This window comes from Dendrobates tinctorius, unplaced genomic scaffold (genome assembly GCF_039654945.1).
Source record: "Dendrobates tinctorius isolate UK_male_01 unplaced genomic scaffold, ASM3965494v1 ptg000143l, whole genome shotgun sequence".
NCBI classification, from domain to species: Eukaryota; Metazoa; Chordata; class Amphibia; order Anura; family Dendrobatidae; genus Dendrobates; species Dendrobates tinctorius.
The window spans coordinates 31241606-31260710 of NW_027361810.1; the positions used below are offsets into that span (position 1 = coordinate 31241606).

The window sequence follows — 19105 nt, forward strand, 5'->3', positions numbered from 1 at the left end:
ACCCCAGTTTTGACAGACGCATGTGCCGAAACAGGCGGTCTCACCTATTCATTGTACGAGGGGACACACGGGGCAGCTTTGAAGGTTTATATGGTCTGAAGAAGGTCCAGATTGTGACCGAAATGTTACTTTAATATAAACCTTGTGGATTTCTACATTGTGAATAAAGAATTCATATTTTTTCCTGCAAAGGGAGTGCCGGATTTTCTTCTATATATTACCGGGACTGGTATCCCTTTCTGTTCACCCCTCCAACACTAATCTTGGAGTGACGGGCCTTTTTTGGTCTCATGTATCAAAATTGTCTTGGAGGGTTTATATTGAGTTTGTTAGGCACTATTCACATTGGTTTAATGTTTTCTGTTTGTGTTTTCCATTTAGAAGAGACAAATCAAACAGATTATTTAGTATTATTATTATCTAGTATTCAGTATTATTTAGTTTTTTTTATCCCATTCTAAACATACAACAGAAAGCAGACGGACCCGATATAGATCAATGGGGCCCCTCTGCTTCCATTTGAACTAGGAATGCACTGGACGCTAATGGACATGTGAACAGAGCCGATGAACTTTTTTTTAAAAATAATTTCATATTTTTTTAATGGTTTTTCTACCGCATTTATAATTGTTTTTAATAAAAAAAAAATACAGCACAAAACATAAAAATTCTTTTGAAGCGTTTATTTCATGTAAACTAATCAACATACAAAATACAGACGTGTTACAAAACTCGCATTTTCTGACTTTAACCGAGGTCCTGCCTCCAGTCAAAAATGTAAAAAATATCACAGAAATGAACTGCAGCATATCTACAGTAAATGATCGACTGATCACACAACGGAAACACAGTAGTCAGTGCTGTACAGCAGTCCGGCGAGACGTCCGGCGCAGCGCTCCGCTCTAACCAGCGTCCATACAATCCGGTCTTATCTGTCTCTCCATGTTTTACAAGGATTGATTATTTTGCAGATACGACAAGGGTCGCTGGTATTAGAAACAACTGTGATATGATGACGAGGGTATAAAAAATGTATCAACGGATTTATGGTTTTAGAAAAAAAAAAGTTTTTGCTGATGAAACATGGGGGGGGGGGGGGCAGCCCCAAAATGTAACACATTTTTATGCCACTTGCATGGCCTAGGAGGCTGACGACACCTAGATCCCGCCATTGATGCTCTCTGTCATGCACCGCCAACTTAGGCCCTGAAGTAGTCATATTCTAAAATATTAAAAGGAGGTGATCCATGGCTGTGATATTGCATTCATTAAATGGGTAAAATTGCAAAATGCTTGCAAAAAAAGAACTCTGCGGTTTCCTTCTTATTAAAAACCCTCTGTGTTATCAACAAGGGAAGGATTTGTTATTCTGTTGTGTGCAGATCATCGGCTAGGTTACCAGCCACCACTGCAGTTACCGAGTAGTCGGTTACCTAGGCAGGGAGCGCACACCGCTACAAGCTGTAGGGGAGAAAGCACAGTTCTGGACCAGCGGTGCAGCCATGCTGCATGTCCGAACTGTCAGGAGCACACCACCCCCGGAAAGCAAGAAGCTGTGAGGCAGAGGAGCGGTGCACAGCTTAAAGGGGTACTCTCATCTCCAAGATCCTATCTCAATATGTAGTAGGTCTAATAATAAGATCAGCAAATACCTCCAATTAGAAATGCAGTATAGTTCTTCTGATTTGCTATGTTGCTTACCCCATATGTAGGGCATTGCAGTAGCTTAGGTATCCATGCATATGACCACTAACAGCTAATTATCTGTCACAATGAGTGGTCGTATCCATGGATACCTAGCATACTGCAATGCCCTGCACATGAGGAAAGAGACATAGCGAATCAGAAGAACTATACTACATTTCTAATTGGAGGTATTTGCTAATATTATTATTATTATTTTGTAGATGGGAATACCTCTTTAAGGAACAAGTTCTCATAAACCTAAGCTATTTTGGAAATGTTTTACACTGTCTCTCTCTGTATATATATATATATATATATATATATATATATATAGTATTATATGGTATAAAGTAGGTTTAGTGTTAAAATGTTTCTTTCAGATGAATTAGCAGCCATATGAGACACAACCTATGGGCAAAAGTGGCACTGAAAATTGGAGACCCCTTTATTTTAAGCTTGCTCAACCCCACATTTTTTTTTATTATCATGTTGTCATTTTGAGTTATTTTATAGACTGTAAAGAAAAACAAATAACTTTAGGAAATTCATAAATAACTGACCAGCAAGAATCCTCAGCGTCTTCACCTGGATTCCTGTCTACAAATGTCTGACTGGTATACAGAGAACTATCCGAGCTGGGTATCCCAAATCTTCTGCGCCTTTCCTCCATCATTGTCTCAGTGCTAATGTCACCAGAAAGACTGGTTGCTAGACGCAAACTGCCTAGCAACCCGAAATAAAGGACTGTAGTTGTTAGGCAGTGTATCCATAGCAACCATCCGGTCTCAAATAACCCAAAGCCATCACCAGAGAAACGGAAAAAACTACAAGATTTTTTTTTTTTAGCAGGAACCTGGTTTCAGTGGCCATGCCGGTAGTCCAAACCTCCTCCTACTTACTGACTTCTTCTGATTAGTAGACCCAAAGCAAAGTCATACTTCAATGATGATGTCGCGAGGGGCCTACTAACCAGAAGAGGCTCAGGAGACGCCGGCCGGTAGGAGGAGATTCACTGGGCTCTTTTCTGGTAGCCAAGGACTACCAAAGGAAAACCAGTCAAATAAATGGGCAACCATGTACGTGAAGCATGAGCCCCTTATTTTTGCCCAGGCTCTCTGTACTGACTCACAGAGATTGTCCTTAGAAAAAGGAGACGGGGTTTAGAATCCTAAAACTAACATTTCTTCTATCCAAATTCGTCTTGTTTCACGTAAACTAAAAATTGAGGAAACTTCGCATAATTTTGATTAAAACCGTCCTATCATTTTGTGTCCTCAGCACTGCAGACATCTTTATCTCCATGGTAACAGACTACAACCACTAACTGTAGTCATGTGGTCTTCATCCTCCTCTGACTCCCCATTTAGTGAGTGACAGCTTGATCTGACTACATATAGGTTATGTTTGTAGTCCGTAACCATGGAGACACATAGGATTGTATAGGAGCTTTGTACACAAATCTGTAGGCCGCATCTGCACAGAGATGTTTTATTTTACACCCATTTGTTTCATTCAGAGTGGTGACCATAAAGGGCCCAACTCATCATTTGCGTTTTTTATTTATACTGACAATTGGTATTCATTGACTGTTTTTGTGCCAAATTCATCAAAATGGCGCACGGGGTTCATGAATCTTGTGCAAAGTCAAATGTTCTTTTTTTTTTTTTTTCCTGTCATCCATTTTGATGATTTTTTAGAGTAAAAAAAGTTTTGCAAGAGAAAAAAAATGTTTTAAAAACTGCTGAAAAATTTGTGGTGTACATAAAAGCATTCCATGGGGAGCACTGAGGTATACTTGGGATAGATTTTCCTAAAAAGTCACAAATGGTGAATCGGTCTAAAACATCTGGGAACTCTAAACCCTGCCCATAGTGGTGAACAAAAAAACCCCACAAAAAACAGGCAACCGCATATAAAATAAATTAAAAAAGTGCGAATAGAAAGATTTATTTGGTGCAAATAAAAAAAAAATGCGCAAAACACCAAAAACTCAACAAAAAACAGATGCAAATGCAATAATGACTGGGTCCAAAAATGATCGAAAACACATGGAAATGGGCAGAGGTGTCTAGGACTGGCATAAAAATGCCAAATGTGGCAAAATTATTGCGCAGGTATGATTTATACAAACATTTTCCAACCTTTGAAGTAGTTTTATGCGGGAAAAATAGCGTAATCTGCTTGATGAATTGGTCTCTTAATATATTCAACAAAGTCCTCGGTCTACAGAGAAGCCTCAGAATAAAACGCTAAATTTCGACCTGAAAGTCAAAGTCAGTTCGATAAAGGGTTTGTGAGAGATTGCAAAAAAATTGACTGCAATCTTCCAGAAACAGCGCCACTATTGGCAATAGGCCAAGTCAGGTATTGCAGGTCAGGTGATCATGTGTTGCTTTTTGGGAAAAAGACATTCAACATTTTTCGTAATCTCGTTCCACTTTTTTCAATGCCACATATTACATACCCAGACTCTAGACCAAAATTAGGCTGCATGGTGAAGAAGTCAGGACCGGAATAGGTCAATATGACCAGTAATGCAGTGTAATCCTATAAAGCCCCTTTACTCTTACTGCGGCCCATTAGGACACCATCATGGTTTCCATGATCATATTGCTGATGGCGGTCGGTTCCGGTAAGGATAGATTATGGGGCAGCATCATTCTTCAAGTCTGGCAAATCTGCTCACAAGATCTGAACCAAGCCAAAAAAAAAAGCATTAGGATCAGAGTCAGACTGTAAAAAGTCTGTACAATTTTTTTCTTAAAGGGTCAGCGCCTGTAGAGGGCGCCACATATCATAGATTTATGCTCTTTTTTCTAACCAGTTGTTGCAGAACTACAACTCTCAGCATATCCTGCCTAGCTGCTATGACGTCTTTTACGCACAGACATGAGGGATTCCTGCTCTCCCGTCTCTATCTGGCACATCTTCAGAAGCAGCAGGAGCTGACATCTGCAGGCAGCTGCTATAACCTAAGCTTTGAGATTTTCAGAATGCCAGTATAACACTATGGTTATCAGTAGTCCCTCTAGCATAAATACAATCTTGAGCTTTGAAGTGCACGGAGATGACCGGGGTGTGGATATTGTCACATTATCCCATTTGTTGGTTTGTAGGTGACATTTTTAAAGGTAGTAGTAGAGCCTTTGTACAATGGGTTCATTCCCTCCTAAAAAAGAAAAAAAAAAGAAAAATTACAGACATTACAGTATAAAGATTTTCACCTAAAGATGACACTATCCCTAAGATAAGAACAATCATTCGCAAGCATTTTATTTAAATGTTCCATAACTTATTGCATAGTTTCCAAAATTTCTGGTGACACTTAAGCTCCAACTCCCCTCCTGGGAACGACCCATCCCTCCAATGAATGCACCTGAAATGCCCACTTTGGGGCTGGGTTTTGGCTGCTTTCCGCCCAGGAGGAGTCCTGCCACAGTTGGCAACTACACCATTGAATGATACAACTAATATTAGGTATACTTCCCATTCTGCTCCCGGCTCAGGATGTCATGGGTATAAGCGCCAAATCATCAGAAGAAACAAATGTCGAATGTGAATAGTTTAAAACGTCAGAATTTTGGGGGCCGGTCTTACATCTGATTAATATCCTTAGTATTTAAATTTGGGTCTGAATTCTAAATTTTAGGTTCTGAAGTCCAACATGGGATCTGTATTATAGGGTTTTGTTTGGAATCTGAAAAATAGGTTTTCGCCTAGGGTCTTGATTTTGTGGCTTAGTCTGGGAAGTCTACATTAGAGGGTTTTGTTTGAGGTCTACATTTGGTGTCTGGAATAATTCTAAGGTCTGGATTAAAGAAACTATGCATGATGTATAAAACAAAAAAGGAGGAGAAAATTCCACTACTAAAAGGTACAACTTTATTATAAAATGTATGTAGAAGCATAAGGGCAAAGTCAAAAAGAGCTAATCAATAACTGCTCAGTCCTTAATCCACTATGGGACTCAGGGGGTTAAAACCCCTGCTGAAAGGGCAGTAACAAGTGGCTCAAATAATAGCAAGTGCATACAGGTACAAGTAATTGCATCATGCCCCCTTAAAAAAAGGTCTAACAACATCACAGGGAAGCGCTAGTCTGGCATATTCCAGCAGCCCTAAATGAAACACATTCCCTGAAGAAGTACATATTTTAGGAAGCAGAGTAAACTTTACCCATTGTGACGCAACATTTGGGCGCACCGGTTGGACCCCGACGTACGTTTCACAAACCCACAGGTTTGCTTCCTCATACATTTTTGGGTTAGCACCTGGTCGGTATCACATCTGGGTAGTGATCACTCACTGTCGTCATTGTCTTACATTTTTCATGTGATGTTTTTAATGGATCTTGTTCTCACGTGTGTCTTTTTGTATTACTATAATAAAGTTGTACCTTTTAGTAGTGGACTTTTCTCCACCTTTTTTGTTTCTGTTCAGTTGAAGTCCGTACTACATTTATATAGATGGGGATATCTAGTACAGTGATGTATGATTTTTCAAAATGAAGTTTTGGAGATTTTTTGCATGATGTATAAAACCTAGCTTTAAACGATATGGACACTTTTGGGAACATTTTTTTTTCGGTTAAAGGGATTGTCCTGTTTATCCATTTGACCATCTAAAATGTTCAAAGTGGCAGTCCAGGAGAGCTGAGGTTGATTCTTAGTAGTAGTCACTTTTCTTAGTACTTTGCAACTCATCCCCCGAATCCAACTTCAGAATCCAAAAGGTACACCAACCCAGAAGGGAGGAATGTCTGACTTGACATCCCATTGAAAAGGCAGCACTTTTGACGTAATCGATCACATGATTGACAGCAAGCCCTTGCCTAGCCACATTACCTCTGGGCCCTGATCAGGAGGACAAAATTAATGGAACGCAATTTCATAGTTTACCAGTCTGCTGCTTGAAACACAATGCCAGGAAAATCATTGAAGCAGGACAACCCTTTTAAATGCATTAATTTTGGGCTAAAAATATTTTATTGCCAACGGGTTTCATTAAAATATTCACGCTGTTACCTTTTATAGTCTCTGTGTGGCATCATCTATTGCTGACTGCAGAATGAGTTATCTAAGGGCCCCGTCACACACAGCAAGATCGCTGATTTTGTGACGCCACAGCGATCTTGCCAGCGATATCGCTGTGTGTGACATGTATCAGCGACCGGCCCCCCTGCCGGGTATCGCTGATCGCGCTCGAATGTCCTGGGCCATTTTTTGACCGTTGGTCTCCCGCTGACCAGCGCACATCGCTGCGTGTGACAGCGGGAGAGCAACGATCAGCGACGCTGTGTGGGGAGGTTGACCTTACAGAGGCACTCAGATCAAGTAAGAGGGTGCCATATTGAGAGTGACCATTAGAGGGCAGTGGGGAGCTTGTAAAGGGTAGGTATATAACTGCCATGAGAGAGGTTATGTAACTGCCAGAGGTCGAGGTCATTCTCATTGGTCAGAGGTGACTGTCAGGTGACAGTGGGCGGGGCTACCTTGGCTGTGAGTATAAAGACTGAGGTAAGCTTCTAGAAGCTTCAGTCAGCCAGGGGAGCTAACAAGAAGGGAGGGTCTGCTTTTAGGAGAGAGGCAGCAGAGAGCCTGACAGTGAAGACGGTCACAGGGGGTGACCCAATAGACGGTAGCAGCACACAGCGACACCCTGAGGGTGAGGACAACAGTGTACTCTCGGTGGTGAAGCGCTGTGGTGAAGGTGCTTAGGGCAGCCACAGAGAAGAGAACCACAGGGGACACCATGACGGTGACACACAGAACAAGTAAAGGTACCCGGGTCTGTGTGAGAAGCAATTCCCAAAAGTCCTGTCATGGTCTGTGGAGGTTGTTAAAGGAGTTGGTGAATAAAATACGGACCTGTTGAATATGCTTTCCTGTCTCAATCTCCAGTGTGTCTGCGTCAAGAGATGGGTCACCCCCCCAGCCTGTTGGATCAGCACCACCTAAGCACAGCACACCTTCCCCGCCTATCAACATCAGCAGCACCACCACCTAATTTGCCTGGGCCCTGTCGCCCTCGCCGCCACCCCTACAGCTGGACACTGGTTTCCAAGGTAAACAGCGGGTATCTAAGAGCCGCGCGGCTCTTAGATACCCGCTGTTTATATTGGAAACCAGCGTGCAGGCTGGTTCTGATCGCTGGAGGGGCTGTCTATGTGACAGCTCACCAGCGATCAGCTATCTATGGCCCAGGGATCCCATCCACGTCGGATCAATGGTGGGATCACTGGGACATTGATGCGTGTAACGGGGCCTTAAGAATCCATCAGTGAGCTCCTTCTGACAGTGAGTTTGTAACTCTTTAATCTGTCTCTTTCTGTGCTGAATTATGACCTCTGTGCTGATTTGTGGGCATTAAATTGTACTTGGTATTCTGCTTTACCCCTGCCCAGTACATAATATATACATACCGGCCAACTGGCCTTTGCCCTTTCTGCTTCAAATTTAGCAACTTCTTTACGATCATGATACGACACGAACAGTTTCCATATACACAGCAAAACGATACCGATCAGTGCAATAGCGATTGAGACGCCCACAAGGATCATGGGGATGTTTGGTGGGGATGGACAATCTGAAAAAGAAAGGCACAAAATTAAAATGATCAAAATGCCCTGTCGTTATAAAACACATTATGTACACAGGCAATAACACTGTTTATGGCCAATATATGATTTACATTTTCCAACTGTCACCAGTTTCCCTATTGCAGGTTGGGTATCTATTTTTCAGTTCTCTCCAAGCTAGTGGGTAGAGACAAGCAGTGATTATGTCTCCCATACACAGCACACACAGACGTGACGTGAGGGTTTCCTCCTCTCCAATTTCTACGTTGCACATGTGAAGAAGCCGCAGCAGCATGGAAGATACTATACAGCAATACTGAGCAGTGTAGATGTGAATCCATTACTGGACTGAGATACTGGATTGCATTGGCATGCCAGAGCCGGTATGTCACTCTCTGCAAGGAGAGACGTTACCCCTTAAACCTCACTTGAGAGCCTCTCATCTAGCCAAATCGGATCTCATATTTATCAATGATGAGGGACATTACCCCGAAACACCGTGTCTGCAAATTGAGATTCTGATTTGGCTTTTATCCTAAGTCACATTTCAAGACCTGTTAAAGGATCGATAGTGAATTGTATGATTGCTGCCTCCAACAGGTGGCGCTATAGAGTTCAAGTCCTCTTCCTCTTTGAAAAGGTAATTTGCATATTGGATTGAGATAAACACTTACTAGAAAGCAAAAACACAGTTTGTGTGTATTTGCCTCTCTCTCTCTGGTTCTTCCTCTACCTGGGGTGTATCAGTTTTGGCTATAGGAGTCCCATCTATGGTATCTATATGTCCTAACAGGACATATGGATATAGATTGATCCAGTATCGGACACAGACATATGCAGAGGGTTCCTTCCTGTGCAACAACAATATATGGAGGCTTTGCAGTTCAATAGCTTATCATAATGCACAACTTCACCTGCTTTGGAGCAGGAAAAGGGCCTCATTAGCTCTTGGGGCCCTGTGTGACAGCTAAGGTTGTACGAACGATATTTCCGCCACTGGACTGATATGAGCTGGTTGTTGTAGGGTTATTCAGAAAATGACCACTAGATGTCACTAGTCACTAGCTACATGAATAGAGAAATGGTTATTTGGTGACAACTTCCCTTTGTGCATGGAGCACAGGACACAATTCACAAGCTAATTTCTTAAATTTATATGTGATACATTAAAGGGACAAACCAAAAAAACATGAACATAATTAGAGAATAACAAAAGTCACAAATATAATACCGGATGGACAATTGGACTAAATTTCATTCAATTATTGTTTCAATTAGTTTTAGGAACCGTATATCTTTTTACCATATTAGCCAGCAGATGGAAAACAAAAAAAAAAATAAAACATGAGAGTTATTAGTGAGCATCTTTTCAGATAGCCATTAAAAGGCATTAATCACTGCAAAATGATATTTTTATTTATACTTTCTAAGATAGGTGTACACTTATACAAAGGCGCTAATTATTACCCAATGACAAAACAAGAAATGCACTTTAAAGGGAACTTGTGAGCAATTTTTGATATATACTGCTCAAAAAAAATAAAGGGAACACTAAACAATACAATGTATTCTTAGTGTTCTTTTTTTTTTTTTTTAGCAGTATATTTAAGTAGTGTTATGGCTGAAGAGCTGCTTGTCCCCCGATAAAAAGGATACTTTTCTTGTAAAGATCCGATGTGCCAGTCATGAGAAATGTAGTGTGGAAGCCATAAGTGCACTGGGGGCGTGTCAATGCACTTGGAAGAAACAATCCTCCAAGGGCACTGACACACCCCTGGTGCAGTTCCAGTCTGATTTGCATATTACTTCTAAGCCAGATTTCTCATTACTGCCGCATTGGATCTTTATAAAGAAGGTATCACTGCTATTTTACGACAAGAGTCTACGTACCCATATCGCTACTTCTCTATGGAAATATGTGCTGATAGAGTCCCGTAAAGGATAAGACATGTAGATGGATCTCGGATCCAACTTGCTTTTCAAGAGCAATTTAGATGAAACACATCATAGGCTCCAATAAGAAGTAGGATGTAAAAAGTGAATTTTAATGCAATGTTGAGAAAAAGATGTGTTTGACGGCTGTCCTCATTCTACGGAGGTAGCGAAACGGTTGCACAACATTCCCTGAGCTCAAAGGGTCTCATTTTGGAGCTGTAGGATTTGATCAATGCGCCATATGACACCTTTGCTTTAGAAGACAGCTGGGGAATGCTGACAAACGAACAGACTGATGATTTCTCCTGGGATTCGGTGTCAAACAATGCCAGGGAAAGACTGAGATTTACAGAAATACATTTCAAAGCGCTTCCCGAGACAAATGCTGCTGCTGCTGCAGCTCGCTGCCCGATTAGCATGAAATGTATTAATGGATGGAGCGGCGAGCGGCAGGGGGAATCATGGAATCATCTGATCATACGAATGGGAATGTCACCCTATGGGTGTAAGGGAGCAAAGAGGAGGACTAGGAGCAACAGGCGAAGTGTGATAAAATCAAAAGTAAATTTTATTAATCATTATAACAAGGTAAAACAACACATAACACCGTGACAAGAGCACCAAGACAATGCAGAAAAATACGAGGTCACCCAGTTAGAGTAAAAGTCCAAGTATAAATATATATATATATATATCAAATAAGCAGTGTGAAAACAGTATCAGTAACCAGGCAAGCTAAGAATAAAAGGATCCAAGCAAAAGAAAAATAAGGATGGCACTCACCGTTTATAAAATCCACCTTTATTTCATATATAAAATCTTCAGCAGGGGAGCAATGTGCATGGTTAGAGGACGACGGCCGTTTCGAAACGCGAAACGCGCATCGGGTCTCATATCCGGTCTCTGGTCACCCATCTAATTTACCAGTAAGCTTTGTAATTTTGATCCACTTTTTGCCATGTTTTTGGCTCTCGCATGCCCCGGTTTTGGGACCTTTTTTTCTTAGCTTGCCTGGTTACTAATACTATTTTCACACTGCTTATTTGAGATATATATATATATATATATATATATATATATTTATACTTGGACTTTTGCTCTTGTTGGGTGACCTCGTATTTCTCTGCATTGTCTTGGTGCTCTTGTCACTGTGTTATGTGTTGTTTTACCTTGTTATAATGATTAATGAAATTTACTTTTCATGTTACCATACTTCACCTGTTGCTCCTAGTCCTCCTCTTTGCTCCCATGTATATTGGAGTTGGTGCTATTTGGTCAGGGGTGGGTCACACTTTTGGTCACCACCCTGGCATTTAATATGTATCTGGGATTTTTGTTATTCCTATGGGTGTAACGTATGGACATGTACAGGGGCGGACTGATATGTGATATCTTGTGCTAACACCATGGGTGAGCTTACTGATAATGATGACAACTAGATACATTATTAGATGACTAAAATAGATTTAAAGAACATTTGATGCCTCTTTTATAGATGTTGGTTAGTCTTAAAACTGACAAAGGACTATTTTTATAGTGAGTATGATGGCTACTTTGTAGGCTGATACATTACATTGCTATACCAAAACCTGGAAATGAGTATTACTGCACTATGAGCACCTAGAGCTGGAACTTCAGAAAATTGAAAATTGTTGTTATTTTGGTCTCCTTAATGCACGCTGTAAAGTTACAGCACAGGGTAATGCACACAGTGATGTCACCGTACAGAAATAATGCACACAGTGATGTCTCTGTACAGAAATAATGCACACAGTGATGTCTCTGTACAGAAATAATGCACACAGTGATTTCTCCATAGAGAAATAATGCACACAGTGATGTCACTGTACACAAATAATGCACACAGTGATGTTTCCGTACAGAAATAACGCACACAGTGATGTCACCGTACAGAAATAATGCACACAGTGATGTCTCCGTACAGAAATAATGCACAAAGTGATGTCTCTATACAGAAATAATACACACAGTGATGTCAATTTACAGAAATAATGCACACAGTGATGTCACTGTACAGAAATAAAGCACGCTGTACAGTTACTGCACAGAGTAATGCACACATTGATGTCTCCATACAGAAATAATGCACACTGCGATGTCTCGTCTCTGTACAGAAATAATGCACAAAGTGATGTCACCATACAGAAATAATGCACACTGTGATGTCTCTGTACAGAAATAATGCACAAAGTGATGTCACCATACAGAAATAATGCATACTGTGATGTCTCTTTACAGAAATAATGCACACAGTGATGTCACCATACAGAAATACACAGTGTATTTAAAAAAAATAACAAAAAAATGTCCTGCAGAAAAAAAATAAACACTCATATGTTTATGTTGACAAAAACTAGAAAAGATGGGTGTAACAACCCTGCTGGCATCACGGCATGGCCTCCCATCCCCCGCGCACCAACTTACTTTCTCCTTCAAACCATGCTGTGAAATCTGTCTGTTGCCAGCCCTGAGCTCCATGTGCTATGCCTCTTGTTTTCCTGCTTGCTCTCCATGTTTCCTGACTGTGTGTATAGGGGGGCGGCGCCTGAACTCTCTGGTTCTTATGCAGTCTGGGTGCACCTGGGTAATCTGTCCCTGACCAACCACCTGGAGCCCTTAACTATTTAGTTTCGCCACTCCCACTGAAACATTGCCTGAGCAATGTCTATACTCAGTTAGTATTCTGCTGCTGAGGAAGCCAGGCCCTGTTCTGTCTGTCTCCTTCTTTGGAGGATTACTCTAGTCTTGCTTTGTATCCTGTCTGCCTGACGGGAGGCTTAATATCCTGGCCCTTGAGTCTTGTTCCCTGTACCTTGTCCATACTCTGTCTGCCTGCCAGGAGGCTGAATATCCTGGTCCTTGTGTCTTTGTCCCTGTGCCTCTGTCTGAACTCAGTCTTACCTCTGTCTGTCTGTCTCCTTGTTTGTGGTTCCTTCCCTGCCGTGTCTTTCCTTGTGTCCTCTTTATCTGTGCATCTGCACGGCTCCCTAGCCGCTCTGCCTGCACGGCTCCCTAGCCGCTCTGCCTGCTCCGCACCTCCTGCGGCTCTGCCTGCTCCGCACCTCCTGCGGCTCTGCCTGCTCCGCACCTCCTGCGGCTCTGCCTGCTCCGCACCTCCTGCGGCTCTGCCTGCTCCGCACCTCCTGCGTGAACAGGCCCAAACCTGTTCCTTCATACTCCATTCCTTCCTGCCTAGATCCATACCTGCACCTCCTGCGTGAACAGGCCCAAACCTGTTCCTTCATATTCCATTCCTTCCTGCCTAGATCCATACCTGTACCTCCTGTGTGAACAGGTCCAGATCCTGTTCCAGCATACACCACTCCCTCCTGCCTACACCTGCTGTGTGAACAGGTCCCTACCTGCTCCTTTTCATACCACGCCAATCTGTCCGGTGTCTCCAAGCCGTGCCCGCCTGTCTGGTGTCTCCAAGCCGTGCCCGCCTGTCCTGTGTCTCCAAGCCGTGCCCGCCTGTCCTGTGTCTCCAAGCCGTGCCCGCCTGTCCTGTGTCTCCAAGCCGTGCCCGCCTGCCCTGTGTCTCAGCCGTGCCTGTCGTATCCACCTGCCTGCCTGTCTATAGCCTCTGTCAAGGTGTCCTGTTCCCGAGTGGGATCAGCAGCCACAGCCAGACACCACCCTGGAGTGGCACCCGGCAGCTACCTGCCGCACAAGCCTGACCTCACCATCAGAGGCTCCAGTGAAGACCAAGGAAGCTGCCGTAGTTGCGCCCCTTCCAGGGTAGTCTGGTTTGTGGCACAGTGGGGACACAACCCCCCGGCTCGCGCCATTCAGCCAAGGCGTGAGCGTGACAGTTTGCTCAGGCCATGGTCCCCGCTGAGTCCCATGTCCTTTCGCCCTCGGAGCAAGATTAACTTTTTTGCCAGTATGGGCAACCAAATAAATTTACCCGGTCTGAAGCCCAATCCTTCACTGCTCCACCCACCATTGTGGTCTCCAATAGACTGTTTGCTCAACTAGAGGCTGGCATACCTAAAGTTGAACCTCCCTCGGACCCGCCAAGATATGATGGGAACCCCAAGCAGTGTCGTGCCTTTATGGAGCAGTGCCTACGCTATTTTCAATGGCATGCTCCCTACTTCGCCAGCGATCGGGTAAAGGTAGGATTACTAATGTCCTACCTAACAGGAGATGCGTTGCAGTGGCTCAACCCCCTTTGGGAAGCAGGGGATCCCATCACCTCGAGCTTACCGGCCTTCCTGGTGGCCTTCTGCAAAGCCTTTGACAAGCCTGGTACAGTGTCTCCTGAAAAGTCTTCCCCTCCTAGCTTCCAGAAACGGATCGGACAAAAGAGACCTGTGGCCAATTCATCTTCTCCGTCTGTGACCATCCATGACCCATCTGTTCCTCAGCCTGCCAAAGCAGCCCCCCATGCAAGATCCAAGAGGTCTAAGAAAAAGGGGCTGGCTAGGTTGTCGCCAGAGGCCAGTCCTGAGAAGGAACATCCTGATGGTCTCATCCCTGTGAAGCCAAAGCTCCAGAACCTTGGGCCAGTAGGAGAGACTGCCCTTGGTGAGAGTACCTCCTCGCTACTAAAGTCTGTGACTGTTCCGGTGCCTTGTGGGAGTTTCGGCCGTGCAGATGTATGCAAGCTACAAGCCAGACGAAGTCTGTGCATGGTTCCTGCTCCACCGCTCCAGAATCCATGCAGGGGGTTTGGTGATGGCCGAGCCCTACTTATGAACAGTCCAGCCTTGAGGGGTCAACTACAGCTCCTAATCGGAGCATTATACACAGAGACATTTGTCTTCCACCTGCTGACCAACTTGCCCACCGGTCGTTTTGAGCCGGGCACTCTATTGCCCCTTCCGGTCCAAAGACCCAGCATGGTGCTGTATTTGGATCTGCCTAGCCAACAGAGGTGTCTAGTTCCATTACTGCAAGGTCAGTCTTCTGTATCGCCTCCTTCTCCACCTGATCTGCCGGCTATCAAGCCATGGTGTACTGACGTCACTGAAGAAAAGAAAACAGTGGCGCCCTCTCCGTACACCTCCGGTGACCATACCAGTGACCAGTCCTCAGGAACATCCCTGACACTTGATAGTCTTCCCCAGGATAATGGGCTGAAGATTGATCCTGAGTGGATGCCCTTGGCTCCTCTATGGTCTGTGGGTGAAGGTCCCAGGATTAAGCAGTACTCGTTCGCCTACTTGAAAGAAGTGGTCCAGTCTGTTCCGGGTAACAGGCGGAGGTGGCTCCCCGTATGTATGCCTCCAACTTCCATGTGGCAGGTGAATGAAGAGGTGAGAACAGTGGCCTTTGCATCTCTGTTTTTTACCTGTCTGGAGGAGGAGGTCCAATTTTCTTGGGATATCGGGCTGAAGTTGGACTCGGTAAAGGTCTCTTCGGTTTCCAGCTGGCCGGCTGATGTAGGGGTCAAGTCTGAGGCTTCCAGGTCCCTGCTTTCTTCCACTCTGAAGGAAGAGATCCAAGTCCTTATACCCTCGGTGTTGGAAGCTGACTCCATCGGGCACCAAGAAGCTTGGCACTCTGGGATTCCTGATGGCACACATATTCCACCCTACGTGAAGGATGTCGTGTCAACCTGGACTGTGTGTGGTCCCATACTCCTTCTTCAGGTCATTCTGGCAGGCTTGAGGAAGAGGGGCCGTAAAGGGGGGGGGGTACTGTAACAACCCTGCTGGCATCACGGCATGACCTCCCATCCCCCGCGCACCAACTTACTTTCTCCTTCAAACCATGCTGTGAAATCTGTCTGTTGCCAGCCCTGAGCTCCATGTGCTATGCCTCTTGTTTTCCTGCTTGCTCTCCATGTTTCCTGACTGTGTGTATAGGGGGGCGGCGCCTGAACTCTCTGGTTCTTATGCAGTCTGGGTGCACCTGGGTAATCTGTCCCTGACCAACCACCTGGAGCCCTTGACTATTTAGTTTCGCCACTCCCACTGAAACATTGCCTGAGCAATGTCTATACTCAGTTAGTATTCCGCTGCTGAGGAAGCCAGGCCCTGTTCTGTCTGTCTCCTTCTTTGGAGGATTACTCTAGTCTTGCTTTGTATCCTGTCTGCCTGACGGGAGGCTGAATATCCTGGCCCTTGAGTCTTGTTCCCTGTACCTTGTCCATACTCTGTCTGCCTGCCAGGAGGCTGAATATCCTGGTCCTTGTGTCTTTGTCCCTGTGCCTCAGTCTTACCTCTGTCTGTCTGTCTCCTTGTTTGTGGTTCCTTCCCTGCCGTGTCTTTCCTTGTGTCCTCTTTATCTGTGCATCTGCACGGCTCCCTAGCGGCTCTGCCTGCACGGCTCCCTAGCGGCTCTGCCTGCACGGCTCCCTTGTGGCTCTGCCTGCACGGCTCCCTTGCGGCTCTGCCTGCACGGCTCCCTTGCGGCTCTGCCTGCACGGCTCCCTTGCGGCTCTGCCTGCACTGCTCCCTTGCGGCTCTGCCTGCACGGCTCCCTTGCGGCTCTGCCTGCTCCGCACTCTTGCGGCTCTGCCTGCTCCGCACTCTTGCGGCTCTGCCTGCTCCGCACTCTTGCGGCTCTGCCTGCTCCGCACCTCCTGTGTGAACAGGCCCAAACCTGTTCCTTCATACTCCATTCCTTCCTGCCTAGATCCATACCTGTACCTCCTGTGTGAACAGGTCCAGATCCTGTTCCAGCATACACCACTCCCTCCTGCCTACACCTGCTGTGTGAACAGGTCCCTACCTGCTCCTTTTCATACCACGCCAATCTGTCCGGTGTCTCCAAGCCGTGCCCGCCTGTCCTGTGTCTCCAAGCCGTGCCCGCCTGTCCTGTGTCTCCAAGCCGTGCCCGCCTGCCCTGTGTCTCAGCCGTGCCTGTCGTATCCACCTGCCTGCCTGTCTATAGCCTCTGTCAAGGTGTCCTGTTCCCGAGTGGGATCAGCAGCCACAGCCAGACACCACCCTGGAGTGGCACCCGGCAGCTACCTGCCGCACAAGCCTGACCTCACCATCAGAAGCTCCAGTGAAGACCAAGGAAGCTGCCATAGTTACGCCCCTTCCAGGGTAGTCTGGTTTGTGGCACAGTGGGGCCACAACCCCCCGGCTCGCGCCATTCAGCCAAGGCGCGAGCGTGACAATGGGGGGGGGGAGGCAAAAAATCGCCTTTTCCGGTAAAGGTGTTGAAGTGTTTTCATACCGTCATTACTCCTCATTACAGAATGAATAAGCTGCTGAATGTGCAAATACACAAAAGTGTAAATACCCAGTGTATGCACAGTATAAGCTGATGCACACAATGATGTCACCATACAGAAATAATGCACACAATGATGGCACAGTGCAGAAATAATGCACACAGTGATGGCACAGTATGGGAAAAAAATGCAGATGTGACAATACAAGAATAATGTACACTGTGATGTCATAGTACAGGGTAATGCACACTGTCATGTAAGAGTACAGGAATAATGTATACAGTGATGCATAGTACACAAGTAATTTACACCATGATGTCACACTACAGAAATAATGTACAACCTTAAAGGGGTTGTCTATGCTCAGGCATAAAGTCTACAGTCATTCTACTGTATGTGATTGCAGACTTATGAATTCTCACAGAACGCACAGTCTGTGCTGTCAGGATTCTCCTGTGCCAGGACTGGGAGGTCATCATGTGACCACAAGTATGCAATATACACACTTCCGGCCACATTCTGACTAGACGTATACAACCTTGCTCAAAACACTTGTATTGAGTGAGGCCACGCAAGTCTAGTCAGCACGTGACTGCATGTATAAAATTCATCTGGTGGTGGCACTGAAGAATCCTGACAGCGCACAGTGCGCACTATGAGGATTAGCAAGTCTGCAGTCACATGGAGTAACTGCAGACTTGAACCCCAAGCTTGGACAACCCATTTGAGTCACAGTACAGGAATAACCCATACAGAGATGTCATGGGAAAGGATTAATATAAAGGATATTACATTACAAGAACGATACACACTGTAATGTCACAATAAAGGGATAATGTCACAGTTCATGGATAGTGCACAAACTGATATTGCTCCTGCCTTTCATTACTTTAACGGCTAAATAATCAATCAAGAAGAGATGATAGTGCACAAGGTGCATATTGACAATTTATCTTTGGCAGATATTATGTTTAAAGGGGTGTTCCAGGACTTTACACTCGGGATAAGCCATTAGTTGGAATTCCACCCCTAAAAGTTTAATATTCTTTATCACTGATACAAGGGGTTGGTTTTTGTTCACAACTTTCTCATTTCCATAAAATATGCTTCAGGGTAGAAGATACGTACATGAGCATTCTACAAACCTGATGGGGCATGGCAAAATATTTTTTCATACAGTGGCACATAATGGGAGTGCAAACTCGGCCACTGTCAGAAGCCCGCGTAGGTTACCATTACCGCCATATTACAGATCCTTAGTACTCAGATCTGGTGTGATAAGGTCATACCGCTATATTAAAGATCTCTAATACTCCGATCTGGTGTGATAAGGTAATACCGCCATATTACAGATCTGTAATACTCAGATCTGATGTGATAAGGTCATACCGCCATATTACAGATCCGTAGTACTCAGATCTGGTGTGATAAGGTCATACCGCCATATTACAGATCCACAATACTAAAATCTGGTGTGATAAGGACATACCACCATATTACAGATCCATAGTACTCAAATTTGGTGTGATAAGGACATACCACCATATTACAGATCCTGAATACTCAGATCTGGTGTGATGAGGTCATACCGTCATATTACAGATCCGTTTTACTCAGATCTGGTGTGATAAGGTCATACCGCCATATTACAGATCTGTAATACTCAGATCTGGTGTGATAAGGTCATACCGCCATATTACAGATCTGTAATACTCAGATCTGGTGTGATAAGGTCATACCGCCATATTACAGATC

At 44.6% G+C, this 19105-nt stretch overlaps 1 protein-coding gene across 1 annotated transcript in view; it reads right to left on the bottom strand.

The window, feature by feature from the left end:
• Positions 1-668: 668 nt before the first annotated feature.
• ITGB6 (integrin subunit beta 6) overlaps positions 669-19105 on the bottom strand; it is an 83397-nt gene continuing 64960 nt past the window's right edge. The window contains exons 14-15 of the mRNA XM_073545718.1: positions 8107-8270; positions 669-4855 (exon numbers count right to left, since the gene is read on the bottom strand). Coding sequence (XP_073401819.1) covers positions 4775-4855; positions 8107-8270 — 245 coding nt within the window. The 3' untranslated portion in view covers positions 669-4774. The remainder of the gene's footprint in view (positions 4856-8106; positions 8271-19105) is intronic.